Below are 13950 nucleotides of genomic sequence, written 5' to 3' on the forward strand. Positions count from 1 at the left end.
ACTCGATGGTGAGCTAAGAAATGATCCTGACTGTAGTCTTCTTACATCCTTGGTGAGCTTTTGGCCAGGTGTCTTTCTGCTTGAAATGATCACTTTATGTTCTGCATTGGGCCATTCTGGTCTCAAGATCTGCTGAGGAGGGTGGCCTGCTGAAGGCAGTGAATTCTCTCCCATTGGTAGGGCAGTAACTCTGTCTTCATCTCTGAAGGAAGATCATTTAACAGTGACTTGTCTGCAGGTTAATTTTTTTTATGTTAAGGAGCAAAGAATGGAAATCTGTAATGGTCCTCAGAGTGTTTAAATGCCTTTACTGTGCAAACCTGGGTTTTGCTCTCCTTCAAAAATAACAGCTTGTGTTCTGAGCAGGACATCTGTTGTTCTGTTGTCACTTGTCCTTCCTGAATGCTGTGGGTTGTATAATCAGCTACCAATGTGTGCCTCCCATTCAGGTGGGAGAAAGAGATCCAAGACTGAGGAAGCAGTTTTTCCTTACAAAACAGCTCTGGATATATGGATACATTCTACCCTTTGCTAGAGTTCAGTGAGATCTCATACAACCTTTCTGGAACATCCAGGAGTCAGGAGCAAGTTGCTTCTGTGCAGATCTTTCAGCAGCGTTTATAGGTGTGATGCCGCAGCACCACCCTCCCTGGAAGCTGCTTTCATCTCTTGAACAGTTACTTCATCTGTTGCCTCCCACAGTCACTGTTTCAACTTGTTTGGCAGCACAGTGCGTGCAGCTAGAAGTAAGCAGGCAGTTCTGCACGTTAGCTTATATGCCTGCTATTTGAGCAAGCAATGATCTCAGCAGTCATCAGGTGCTGGTGGCTGCAGTAGCACTGTGTGCTGCTTTGTTTGCCTTGGCTGTGTGCTGTGTGCTATTATTGCACCACGTGCAAGAGAGTTTCCTTCATGAGGACACTGTAGGATGATTTTGAAGGCAGGGAAATGTGGATTTCTTGTCTGTCAGACTTCTCAATGCGAATCTGTTCCCACCACTTGAATGTGAGCTTTCCTGGCTGTAGCCAAAGCCATTTGGCCTTGCAAAATAAAGCAAAATGTAATGGTTGGGTGGTTTCTTCTTTCAGGAATTGTTCAGTCTCTGGGACAGTTTATCTGGAACCAAATCTGTGTTCCTTGTTTTGCTTTTAGGCTATTGAACATTCCTGCAAGTAACTGAAGCTGGTGCAGGGAGCAGCACTGGGAAGGTGGGAGTGGAGCTGGGGTGGCAGCTTAGTCTGCCTCTCTGGGTTGAAAAAGAGAAGGTGTACCTTGCTTGGTGAAGCAGTCTGTCTGTGATCTTGCCCAAGTATTTCTCTTAGAATCATAGAATGGCTTCGATTGGAGGCAACCTTAAAGATCATCTCCTTCTAATCTCCCTGCTGTGGGCATGCATGTTTTCCACTAGACCAGGCTGTCCAAAACCCCATCTAGCCTGACTGAGAACAGTTCCAGAGATGGGGCTGCAGGGGCACTCTGCTGGCTTACATCCAGCTTCTTGCCCACCAGAACCCCCAAATCCTTCTATGCAAGGTTGCTCTCAAGGATTTTTTCTCTACACTTAGCTGGGATTGCCCCAACCCAGCTGTGACACTCTGCACTTGGTCTTGTTTAAACCCCATTACATTCATGTGGGCCCACTTCTCAAGCTTGTCCAGATCCCTGTGGGTGGCATCCCTTCCTTCCATCGTGTCAGCCACACTGCTTAGTTTGGTTTCTATAGCAAACTTACTGAGGTACTCTCAACGCCACTGCCTGTGTCACTGATAAAGATGCTGAAGAGCACTGGTTGCAGGACAGACCAGGGGGACACCCCTTGTCACCAGCCTTCACCTGGACGTGGAGCTGTTGACCATAACCTCCTTCCTCAGGAGTCATTTGTTGAGATCATTCAGCTTCACCCTGTTCCCTCTCACCCAGGAACAGGCAGAGTGTGGGTGATGTAATTTAATTATACCAACGTGTTGACAGCAGTTGTGTTTTTCAGAATGCGTTCTGGTTCTTGGCTCCAGGTAGCTTAGATCATCCTCAAGTAGGTTTGAGGAGATTGCACAACCCAGTATCTGACTCTGCCTCTCCTAACATGGTTGTTTGACGTGTTGCACTGTGTGTGGAAGGTAAAACAAGCCATTGCAACTCAATAACACTTTACAAGGTTGTAAATCAGAAGTGTCCTGTATTTAGAAGCTGCAACTTGAAGCTGTGTTCAGACGTTTCCTATGCTGCTTTACAGGCTTTGAGCTAACTCTGCCTGGAGGTGCGTGCTGTGAAACTGCACGGTGCTATTTGCAAGAGAAAGGAAGGATTATTTATCTGGAGTGGAAGTTTTGTGTTTTGTTTTTGTTTTTGAAAAGTTTTACATACGTGTTCAGCACTCTTTTCCCTTCTGAAGAAGTTGTTCTCCTTAATCTTGGATTCCTTTCAAGGATGTGGAATTTGTTACACCTCGCTGTGTGATGTAGAAGGGTGTGATGCAGCTGCAGCTACTGCTAGAGCATCTATGACTATAGATATGGCCTGAGTACTTCCAAAATGCTCAGTTACCGATTCATAAACCTCTGTTTATTGTGTATCCATTGGGGAAAAATAGTAGAGTAGCCTATGGAGACTTTATTTTCTTAACAAAGTGATGAAATCTTGCTTTGACCTTACTGCTGAGATTGCTGATGTTCTGATCATCACAGGATGTACAAATATACTTCAAATCGTTTCAAGACTCGTGCAGAGCAAGAGGTGAAGAAAGCAGAGCACATGGCAAGGATAGGTGAGTCCTGGGGGTAAGCATGGATCCTGATTTTGCTGTAGCAGAGGGAAGGACGAGGCTGTCTCACTGGATATCACCTGAAGCTGTTAGTTTCTGTGATTACCATGGTTGCTCAAAAACTAGTTACTATGGATGACTGAGACTTGCTTCTGTGCAGTGGAGGGGATTTATGTTATTTCTGAAGAGCACTTCCTCTAGGGAAGACATGTAATAAGCCTCGAGGCACACAGCTCTCCCTTGCTCCAGCTGAAGAAGCCCTCTGTGTTTGTTATCTCACCGTTCTGTTCTTCTTGGATTGATTCCCTGTTGAAGTTGTTCAACAACAGATTTTTGTTCTATCAGGCATAAAGTGATATGGGTGCACAACAGAATCCTCGTGTTTTATTGATGTCCTTCATGCTCCAAGACTACCCTTTGTCCATCTGATTTACCCTTGCTATTAATCTTGTCCACAGGAGAATCCACACTTGATAATACTGTTACTCAACATATGGAAAGCACATAAGCTACAAGTATAGCTTTCAGTTATGCAAAATGTATGAAATTTAACAAATCCTTCCCAGCAGCCCCTGGTGGGGAAAACCCACAGTGTTGGGGCTGTCTTGGAGTTGTGTTAACCTGTGTCTTCTGGTTTCATAAATAAAAACCTGATGTTGCAGAGGTGTGTGTCTGAAGAGCTGCTCTATGCACGTGCATTTGTGCAGATCAGGTGATGATGATGGTGAGGAAGAGGCAGTGCCACGTTCAACATACACACTCATAACAGCAATGTGATTTTTGACCCTGCCCAAAGCAGCAAAAGGATCTCATTCTCTGTTCTTATTCCTTTATGAAGTATGATAGATCATGAAGTTCAAGCAGTTTATCCTGTGCCTCTGTCCTCATAGATAAATTATTTTAGATTGAGGCCTAAAGCCAGAGCAGGCGTTCAGCAAACTTGCATTCTGCTCAAGAAGGTTGCAGATACCATGATTTGGAAAGGTTTCTTTCTTGTAGCATTACATGAAGCTTTCATGACTTCTGAAAGGTGAGCTTGAGTGCATTGGCAGTGAGGAATGCTGCCATTCAGTGTCCCAGCGCCAAGAACAGATACCAGCACTGAAATGGCTATCAGCACTGAAACACAAACCAAAGCACTAAGGGACTGCCAAACAAAGAGCTTTGAGCATGCTGAAAACTCGTGGTGAACATCAGACCTTGTTTGCATTAAGTCTTCAGGGCTAAAACATTCCTGTTTTAACCTCAGCTGCAGTGGAACGGATCTCATTTCTTTGCTTTTGGGAAAGTCAGCTTCATCTTTAATATTCTGTTCCATGTACCAAGGGCTCTCTTTCTGCTGTTGATAGAGAAAATTAGTTTTGACTTATTTCCAATCTGTTTTCTGCAAGAATGCACACCATCCTATATGTATTACAGTCCAGAAATAGAGACATGCTGGTATTAAAGATACCTCAATCTCTGAGAACCAACTTTTCTGCCTCCTGTGATGTGCTGTAGCATCCCTCAGTGACCAGATGGACCTCTACAGCTCCAGGAAACTTCATTGAGGCATTGCCATTTTAGAGTTCAAAGAGCTCATTTTGGAAAGCAAGCAGATAGAAAAGGTGAAGAGTTATGTAGAAGTCCAGCACCAGAAGTCATTAAGAGCTGTATTCTGAGCTTTACATTTCTCAGCAGTGCTGTTGGTGTGCCATGCCGTTGCTCTCCTTGGAATGCTGACTAACTTCTGTGTGCTTGGAGTGGTTTTGTCTGTTAGGCCCTCCACTCTCAGACCTGGAAATGAATTGTGCCCTGTCAGACATCCTCCTAAGTTGCCATTGCTTTAATAAAGCAGGTATCACCTTATGGACAGGCAGCACTCCGTTCTTCCCTTCAGACCTGACTGTGCTTAGTTTGCCAGCTGCTGCAATCCAGCTTAGATACAGATGGGATATTCCAGGGGATGTGTTTTTAAGCTGTCTCCAAATTTCTGTGTTTTCCCATTTAACCAAGCTGTAGGGGCACTGTGAGGGCACTGTGAGGGCACTGTGAGGGCACTGTGAGGGCACTGTGAGGGCACTGTGAGGGCACTGGGTGACTTCAGTCTGTCACGCAGTGCAGTTAAGCTGTTCCTTGCTTGATAAAGTTACTCTGACCCTTGGAGTGTGCTTCAGTGGGAGCTAGAATAACAGAACTACAACACAACACCGAGAAGAAAGGAAAGGTGACCTTCCATGGTCCAAGCTGACGACCCACTTGCGTTCTCATACCTGGATGCACTACGGATGTGCATTTCCTCATGTAATTCTGACCCAGCACTGAGGGTGGTGGTGACCACCCAGCAGATGCTCCCTACAACATCTGGGTTCTTTCTGGTTGAGAAGAGAGCATTGTTTTTTGGAGAGATGCTGCTTGTTTCCAAGATCCTACTGTGATATTTTGCTTCACCCTGCATATCTCATCCTTTTTTCTAGCGATGGTGCATGCAAACGTTTCTGTGCATACATTTTTATATACATCAATATGTTCCTGTTAGAAATCTCCACAGTAATTTCTCAGCAACTTCTGCTCCCATAAGCTGACACAGTGTTGCAGTAACATCAGTCCTGCATCAGCAGCCAAAATACCTCCGTGAGATGTATGGTCCAGGTGGCAGCTGCAGCTGGAGGCATCCCCTGCCCAAACAGGGCACGACTTGCCAGTCCACATTTACCATGGGGCCTCGTAGTGTGTGGGATGGAGAAAAGAGATGTGTTCCAAACAGTGAGCTCTTTGTCCACACAGCTGTAAGCACAGCAGCCTTCTGACATGAAAGGGAGGTATTAGAGGATCGTAGCCAGTGTGCTTTTGGATGGGAGAGCATGCAGATGCGAGGTATGCGTTGCTAACTTGCAAGAGCTGTTTGTGTCTCCATTTTAGGAAGGAATTTCTCTGCTGAAAATGAAATTTGTTGAATGGTTCTGAAGTGGGTGGGTGTATGGGGCAGTGTGTGCCAGCTGGCATGCAGTCCTGTTGGTAATATGTAAAAGAGGCAGGAAGAGGAAGTTCTTTTAGGTGGTAAAATTTGTGTATGCAAAGAGCATTGGACATAATGGTAGGTTTTCTGTGTCCTGTTTTGTGTGTAGCACAGATGAACATTTTTTTCCAGGAAAAATACGGTGAACATGCACAATTTTTGAGATTTCCTTCCTTCACAGATTTCAGCCCTGCTGTTGTGCCAATGTTGTCTGCGCCCTCTGACTCTAGTTTGTCTGTTAATGATCATCTCATGTGTAACACTTTCTTTTGTACCCTTCTGTGTCACTTTGTCATCTCTCCCTTGTCCAGGTGACCCAGCACAGGCCATCTGTGCAGATCTTTAACCCCAGTTGGATGCCGTGCTGCCTGTGCTGGGTGGCTGGTGCTGGTGCTGTTGGTTAATGCTGTTCTTTCTCGTGGTGTTTCAGCGGAGGAGAAGGCTCGGGAGGCAGAAAGCAAAGCCCGTGCGTTCGAGCTGCGCCTTGGGGGGGACCTTACACGGGAGTCCAGGGTGAGTCCTGCTTTTCTGCCAAGCTGGGTGTGTTGGGCACCGAGGGAGAGGTTCAGAACCGTGGCTTTGGATGGGAGAACTAATGCTTGGCACCTGCTGTTAGCAGTTGGGTACGCGAGGGAAGCAGCTGGTGACTTCTGTTGGAGATAAGTTGTCAGCACTGTTCAGTCATCAGCGGTGTCGTCGCTGCAGGACGTGCTTAAGCCTGTCTGTTTTCCAGCCCCAGTGAGAAGGAAGCATGCTGGTACTCCAGTGCACACACCTTTCAATATCTATCAATATCTGTCAATGATCTCCTGCCAATGTTTGAGCTTTACTGTGAAGGTGCTTTGATTGCTGCTCTCTTGAGGCTGAGGGAACGCAAAGTACTGGAAGAAAAGCAGAACTGTTGGGATTTTATTTCCTTTCTTTTGGATCCTCTCTCTTTACTGCTCTTGCAGTTTGATCCTCAGTTTCCTTAAACTTTTGTTAGAAAGTTCTTTTTGTTTCCTTCTGGTGGTACCTTGGGAAGCTGCAGCCCTGCTTTGAGAGGTGGACAGGCTGAGCTGGGATGGAGCTGCCAGGTGGTGCAGCAAGTGGCCGAGCTTAAAATTACTCCTTAATGACAGCTAACAAAAAATACAGCATTGGAGTATCCCAGCTATTTCCCTCTTGTGTCCTGCCCTTCACCCTATGGCTTTGGTTGCATTGGCAGTTACATTTGGATGCTTCCTTCTAAGCAACTGTGTAGCTGCTTAAGCAACCCAGCAACTGGCGCAGCCCTCTGTGTTTGGGGGTGCTAATTATTGCCCAGCACAGCTGGTGAATTCTTTACATTTGGAAGATCTGTGAGATCTTTTTGAAGAGGGGGGAGAGAGAAAAAACCTGGGGAATGGAGCATTCCTGGATCTCACAGCAGCAGTTTCACTGTGCTGGCAGGTGACGTTACGTCAGGTGCAGAACTCGGCCATAACCCTGCGCCGGGAGGCCGACGTCAAGAAGAGGATTAAGGATGCAAAGCAGCGGTGAGTACGAGGCAGCTGCGAGCTCTGACCTTCTCAGCCTGTTCATTCCACGTGCTCCAATGTTTCTCCTGCTTCGCTGCATGTGATAGAGTGGAAAATTCAGCTCGGAGCTTAAAAACGTGTGGGCACTGTGTGTGTGCGCACTGGGGGGTGAGTTGGCTTTTTTTATTGCTTCTGCTGTTCCCCTCTTAGTTCCTGAGAAAAGCATTTGAAAATAGCTTTTTTTTTCTTCTTTTAACGTCAGCTTTTTTCATTCTCTTGCTTATCCGTTTGCATTGAAGATTCAGGGAAACAAACACACGTTATAAACTAACAGTGAAGTGACTTCTGGAGTTGCAGAGGTGTTTCCTCAGAGCTTGCTGAATTCTGTTGCAGTCCTTGCCATCAATTCCTAATGTTGTTATAACTTAGCTCAGGCTGCAGTTAACTTTGCTACTGATACAGTCGTGGGAATAATTAACTCTTTATATGTGAGTTTTCTGCATATTTTTCGTATGCATTTTACAAATGAGGAGTTTTCACAAATCCTAACAGAAAACTGCATCTCTCAAAGTAAAGGCTGATTGACATACAGGCTGATTCCTTAAAGCAAAGGCTGATGGTGAGCACGGTTAGGGATTTGTATGTACCAAGTCCCTGTTCCTGGCTGTTTGTTTTGCATGCTGATTTACATCCCTGCCTGGGTCAGGACTATCCCACACTTGTTGCCAGAAATGAACTTGATGCATTTTAAAATCTGAAGTAATTTTAATTCAAAAGTGGTAGAGCTGTGATCTTCGGCTTCCATCTGAATTGTGCATGGAAAGTTTGTCTTTTCATTCTTAGTTTTGAGAACGCAGATGTATGTCTAAGTATAACTTTGTCAGTGGACCAGTGGGCAAAGTGCTTCTCCTTTAAAAGAGCTGAACAGCAAACACTGATCTTAAAATAAAGCAGCTAGCTTCTGTATGGCCTTTGTTGTCTGTTTGGAAATGAGAAATTCCAGACTTTCTTCAGCAGCTCTTCCTGCTTAAATGTGAGTTATAGTCAGGTTTCAAATATGCGGTGATGAGGAAAACAGATGTGACAACCATCAGACAGCGGGGAAAACAGCTTTCTCTCCTGACTGCTGTGTAGGCTCAGCTGCTCTGCTCCTGAGCAGGGATGAATAAGTGTGCAGCCAGTTCTAGACCAGTGTGTGTTCTTCTTTCTGGTTCCCAAAGCCTGTGTGTAAGGTCAGGTCATAAATCCAGCACAGAGGACAACTACACGAGTCCAGCTGGTTGGCTGGGCTTTAAACAAACACTTTGTTCTTCATTATTTGAGTCATAATTTGACTTTGTGTCCTCTCTGGTAAAAATGAGGAGATGCCCTTCCTATTCTGTAGGAGAGCACACCTTTTCACTTGAAATTCAAGGCCTTACATCCTTGTCCAGGGAACCTCAGAAGCCAACAGCAGAACGGGAGGTTTTGAGGCATTTTGGTCTCTTGTGTCCCTCTAGAGGCCCTGTGGGAGCTTCTGTTTCCAAGAAAGGGTGTATATATATCTATATGTGTCTATGTGGAGGCAAAGTTGACCTCAAGAAAACTGAAAACAGACATGAAATGAGTTTGCTTCTGGGATTTATTTTGAGGAGCTTAAACGTTAAGCTGGGCTCCAGTCTTAGAGCTACGGGTTACTGCTATGTGATGCTCATGAAGGCACAGCTCAGGTTCTCTCAGTATCTGATAGTGGTAGCAGACTGGCCAGCAGATTGTCAGAAAGAATTCCAAGCATCTTCACCCAGCCGTGGCACTGAGGGTTGTGCTTTGGTGGTGGTTGGTGGTCAGACTTGGTGAGCGTAGGGCTCTTTCCCAACCTTAATCATTCCATCATTCTGCTCTAGGAATTAAGCACTTAGAGCAGCCAAGCACCTCCCTGGGCACTGCAGGTGGGAGTAAGGCAGGACAGTGGTACAGACAGCGCGAGGTAAAGGTTAAAACCCTTTGCCTTGTGTTTGGTGCTACCTCCAGCCTGAAACTAAGGCTACGAATCCTCATTACAAAAACCCCTCCGTCTGGGTTTCATGAAAGCTGTGGAATCTGTTTTAATCTGTTAAAGAACAGTTTTGTAAATATGTGGGTTTTGTTTGATTTTGTAACACGGATACTGAAGTCTCCCAAGGCTTCCTGCGCTGCAGGAGATACGGTTCCTGACGGGGGGAATAGGAATCTGCTGATTCAGACTCAGAAATCTGGATGTGCTCACAAATGGACTTAAGACCACTCCTGTTGAAGTTCTCTGCTGTGTAAAGAAGTCAGAAATTGCATAAATTGCCAACCTGACATTGCCAGGAAAACAAACACAAAACCAACAGCTCTTGTGAGGCTGATGGTTGCATTGTGCAGCTTTCAAACTTGGCGTGATAACCTTGTAAAAATTGGTGTTTGGAGAGATTTCCAAAAATCTGACTGTTGAGACTGTGGTTTTGTAGGGATAGCAGCACAGGGAGCTGCATCTGGAAGATACAAACCAAAGTGCTGTAGGAGAGGATGGGTCTGTGCTACCAGTGTGTTCATAAAACTCTGCTCTACTGGAGTATTGTAAGTATTAGATTTGATATACAAGCCAAAAATCCATTCCCACAGGAGAAATGATCCAAATGAAGAATTAGATTGCCTCAACAAGTAATGTTCAGCCCAAATTGATGTCTGCATTGTGAAGTCTTCATGCTTTACTCATCTTCAGGTGTAACATACGCTCAACAAAACTTCTGGTCTTCAGAAATGAGGACAAAATACTTAGAACTCCTTTCTTTTCGCTGTTACAGGGCACTGAAGGAACCCAAAGAGCTGAATTTCATTTTTGGTGTGAATATTGAGCAGCGTGAGTTGGATGGCATGTTCATTTATAACTGCAGTCGACTGATAAAGATGTATGAGAAGGTGGGCCCACAGCTGGAGGGTGGCATGTGAGTTTTTGGAGATTTTTCAGCAATATTTCTGCATGTTCTTACACATAACTTAGGCCTTCCAATAATCTTTTTCTGCGTTAATCGTTCTTCGTGAGCATGAGGCTTTCATTTTCTCAACCTTTGGTTTGGATTCTGACAAATAACATGTATTCTAACATTTCCCAGTAGTTCCATGTTTTCCCAATGAACAGTGAGTTCTCTCCACAGCAGCTCAAGTCTGAATTAGAAGGCTGATGAACTTAAGAACAGTACTGCTGCCAGAGCGCACGTGTGTGACTGTGTGTGTGCCATCAGCTGTGCCCCGTGCTGTGTGTCTGAGCAATGATCGACCAGTTTAATGCTGTTCCTGACTGTGTGTTCCTCTTGCAGGGCGTGTGGTGGAGTAGTCGGCGTTGTGGATGTGCCCTATCTGGTTCTGGAGCCAACTCATAACAAACAAGACTTTGCTGATGCCAAAGAATACCGACACTTGCTGAAGGCTATGGGAGAGCATTTAGCTCAGTACTGGAAGGATGTAGCCATAGGTAATGAAGCTTTACAGTTTCCAGGGGCATGAGGGGGAAATTTGGGCTGGAAGGGAACCGAGGGAGAGGACAACCAAGAGTGAACGTGACGATGTCTATGATCATAACTCCGTATTGAATGGAAGCTTGTTTGTTTTCCAGCCCAGAAGGGTATCATCAAGTTCTGGGATGAGTTTGGTTATCTGTCAGCAAACTGGAACCAGCCTCCATCCAGTGAACTGCGCTACAAGCGCCGCAGAGCCATGGAGATCCCTACCACCATCCAGTGCGGTGCGTGTGAGCGGTGGGAGGCTGCTCCTCCGTGGGAGGAACCCCAATTTGGGGACAGATAAATGGGAGGAGGTTTGAGACAAACTCCTCTATCGTGGTTCCCTCTGCCTTTTAACCAGCATCTGCTGGTAGAGTTAAATGTCTTAAAATAAGGTTCTGGTCCTGCATAGTGTGCTGATCATGATTTTCTTTAGGCAGCCTTACAGAACAGCACAGATGTACTTAGCAGGAGAGTTGAATATGGGCTTAGAAATGTCATAGGAAGTGGGATTGATCAAAGCCACCCATCTCAAGGCAAATAAGATCTCGAAGTTCCCCATAAGCAATGGAGGGCAGCCGAGTGCCTTGTGTTCTGATGCACCACCTATTAAACAGCTCTGGATATAGCACAGAAGAGATCCATTTACAGTCATCTCTTTAGCTTCTCTTCTGTGCATTGCTGAGTCGCTCTGGCTAAGCCCTTATTCCAGCTGGGAGAAGAGAGATCTCAACATAACCACTTCCTCATTTCATAGAGGGACTCCAAACTCCCATGACCATTTTCCCACGGGAACTGGGAATGAGGATGTAGCAAGGAACGTAGAGCCAATCTTTTGGAATTATTTTGTCATGCTCTCCTCCCTAGATGGTTTTCTCAGTAACTTCCAGTTTCTTAGAACATAAGAGGAACTTTCCTGTTATTCTTCATCATCTTCGCTGTTGACATCAGCCATGGCTTGTGAAGTCCTCCCAGAGCCTGATTTATAAATGCTCATCTTCTATTAATTTTTAAGATGTTGGTTTCCTGGTAGTCCAGCAGTGCCCTAAAAACCAAACACAGTACATCTGACTCATCTAGAATCTATTACATTATCTAATTGTAGTGGTTATATCTCTGAGTTCTTGAGTGTTGGTGCCAGTAAGAGACAGCCTGCCTCCTGAGATGAGCAGTGATTTCAGGATGGCCTCCATTTGTAAGTGCTGTCACTGTAGCAGTGAAGTGCTCAAGTATTAGTTGATGCCAGGCTTCATCAGATTATTGTTGTGGTTGCTTTGTTTACCAGATTTGAGGTCTTCCTCAAAGGGAAGGTATATATTGTGTACATCTGTACTTTGCCACTAGTCATAAATGTCATGGAATATGTTTTGGAAATAGATGTGGTCCTTGGGCATTGAATAAACTTGAGAAGTGCTATAGAAAGAGCATGGCTGTGTGCCTCAAGCTGTGCATTTCTGATTTGCAAAGTGTTTACTTTAACAGATGTATGCCTGAAATGGAGGACTCTCCCATTCCAGCTGAGTTCAGTGGAGAAGAATTACCCTGATAGTTGGGTGTGCTCTATGAACCCTGATCCTGAACAAAATAGGTAAGAATCAGTTAATATAAATAATGCCTTATTTGCATATTTATGGTCAGGAGGTTTTTTTTTTAGGGGGGGGGGAATAGCTGGAGAGACAGACAGTAGTTCTGTACCTGTATGGATACCTTGGGTGTGCTTGCTGTCTAACCAAGTAGTTAGGGCACACTAATTAGTGCTGACACGCAGGTGGACGTGGCAAATTAGTGTGTGCTCTCAGCAAGTTTGCTGCTGATGCAGAAGTGGAAGAGTGGCTCTTTTGCCAAAGGGTTGTGCTGCCCTCCAGAGGGACCTGGACATGCTGGTGCAGTGGGCTGATAGGAACTTCATGGTATTCAGCAGGAATTGCACGAGTCCTGCACCTGAGGTGGAACAGCCTGAGGCACCAGGACATGATGAGAGTCCAGCTGAAAGGCAGCTGTTCAGAAAAGACCTGGGGGTCCTGGTGGGCACAACTTGAACATGAGCTGGCAGTGTGCAAAGATGACCTGTGGTGTTCTGGGCTGCATCAGGAAGAGTGCTGCAAGCAAGAGAAGCAGTGTTGCATTGTGATAAGCAATGGACACAAACTGAAATAAAGCAGGATCCTCCTTGAATATCAGGAAACACTTGGAACACGAGAGTGACTGTGCTCTGGCACTGACTGCATAGAGAGACTGGAGTTTCCCTCCTTGTGAATACTTAGAAGCCATCTGGACGTGGTCCTGGGCAACCTATTCTAGGCATCTGCTTGAGCAGAAGGGTTGGACTGATGGCCTCCAGAAGGTCCATTCCAACCTCAGCCATTCTATGCTTCTGTGAAATGAAGTTCCTCTGTGGGCTTTCTGCACTGTCACTGGAAATATGATTGTACCAGTAGTTCATGCAGTCAAATTGTTACCCATCTTTGTATTGGCCTATCCCCAAACTTCATTTAAGATGGCTCCGGGGCTTGGAACTGGTAATTCCCAGTGTAAATGGCTTGGCTTATTGGCAGTGCTTTTGATCCTTACAACGTGTATTTCCCATGAGATCTCCCACGAGGGAGAAAACAGCTGTATCTCCGGGATTGTGGCTGCTGCAGAAAGAAAAAGGGGCTTTACAGCCTTAAAACAGGGCTGTTTTAGTGCCGTGCTGAGGATGGGCACAGTGCTGCAAGTGAGAGAGGTGTAGAGTCTGCAGTCTGTACTGAAGTTGTCTTGCTTTCCTTTGGTGCTAGGTGTGAAGCTCCAGAGCAGAAGCAGAAATTACCACTGGGAACCTTGAAGAAGGACTCAAAATCGCAGGAGGAAAAGCAGAAACAACTGTCAGAGAAAATCCGGCAGCAGCAGGAAAAACTGGAAGCACTGCAGGTAAACCTGGAGGTCTCCCACTCAGCACAGCAGGCTTTGAGGCACCTGGTGGAAGCAGATGATGCTGAGAGTAATGGGTAATGGCCCCGAATGCTGCGTGTGCTGTGTCACATTCATTGGGTGGGGTTGTTTTAATTGAATATCTCAAGTCTCATTTCCTGTTAGGAAGGTGGGAGTTGATTGCTGGTGTCCTGCTCTTGAGAGACAGCAGAAAGTGCCTTCTTTACCATTGCTGATCTTTTTTGGAATGGGCAGACAGTTTGCTAGGCTGGGTTAGTG

The 13950-nt window shown here is 45.5% G+C and overlaps 1 protein-coding gene across 2 annotated transcripts in view; it reads left to right on the forward strand.

Annotated features, from left to right (window-relative positions):
- MORC2 (MORC family CW-type zinc finger 2) overlaps positions 1-13950 on the forward strand; it is a 38020-nt gene that overhangs the window by 17326 nt on the left and 6744 nt on the right. For both annotated transcript variants that reach the window (XM_042887004.1, XM_042887003.1), the window contains exons 10-17: positions 2685-2764; positions 6190-6272; positions 7191-7276; positions 10066-10206; positions 10579-10733; positions 10875-11003; positions 12244-12349; positions 13539-13671. In XM_042887004.1, coding sequence (XP_042742938.1) covers positions 2685-2764; positions 6190-6272; positions 7191-7276; positions 10066-10206; positions 10579-10733; positions 10875-11003; positions 12244-12349; positions 13539-13671 — 913 coding nt within the window. The remainder of the gene's footprint in view (positions 1-2684; positions 2765-6189; positions 6273-7190; positions 7277-10065; positions 10207-10578; positions 10734-10874; positions 11004-12243; positions 12350-13538; positions 13672-13950) is intronic.

This window comes from Lagopus leucura, unplaced genomic scaffold (assembly GCF_019238085.1).
Source record: "Lagopus leucura isolate 7727_CA_CO unplaced genomic scaffold, USGS_WTPT01 Super-Scaffold_100071, whole genome shotgun sequence".
Lineage (NCBI taxonomy): Eukaryota > Metazoa > Chordata > Aves > Galliformes > Phasianidae > Lagopus > Lagopus leucura.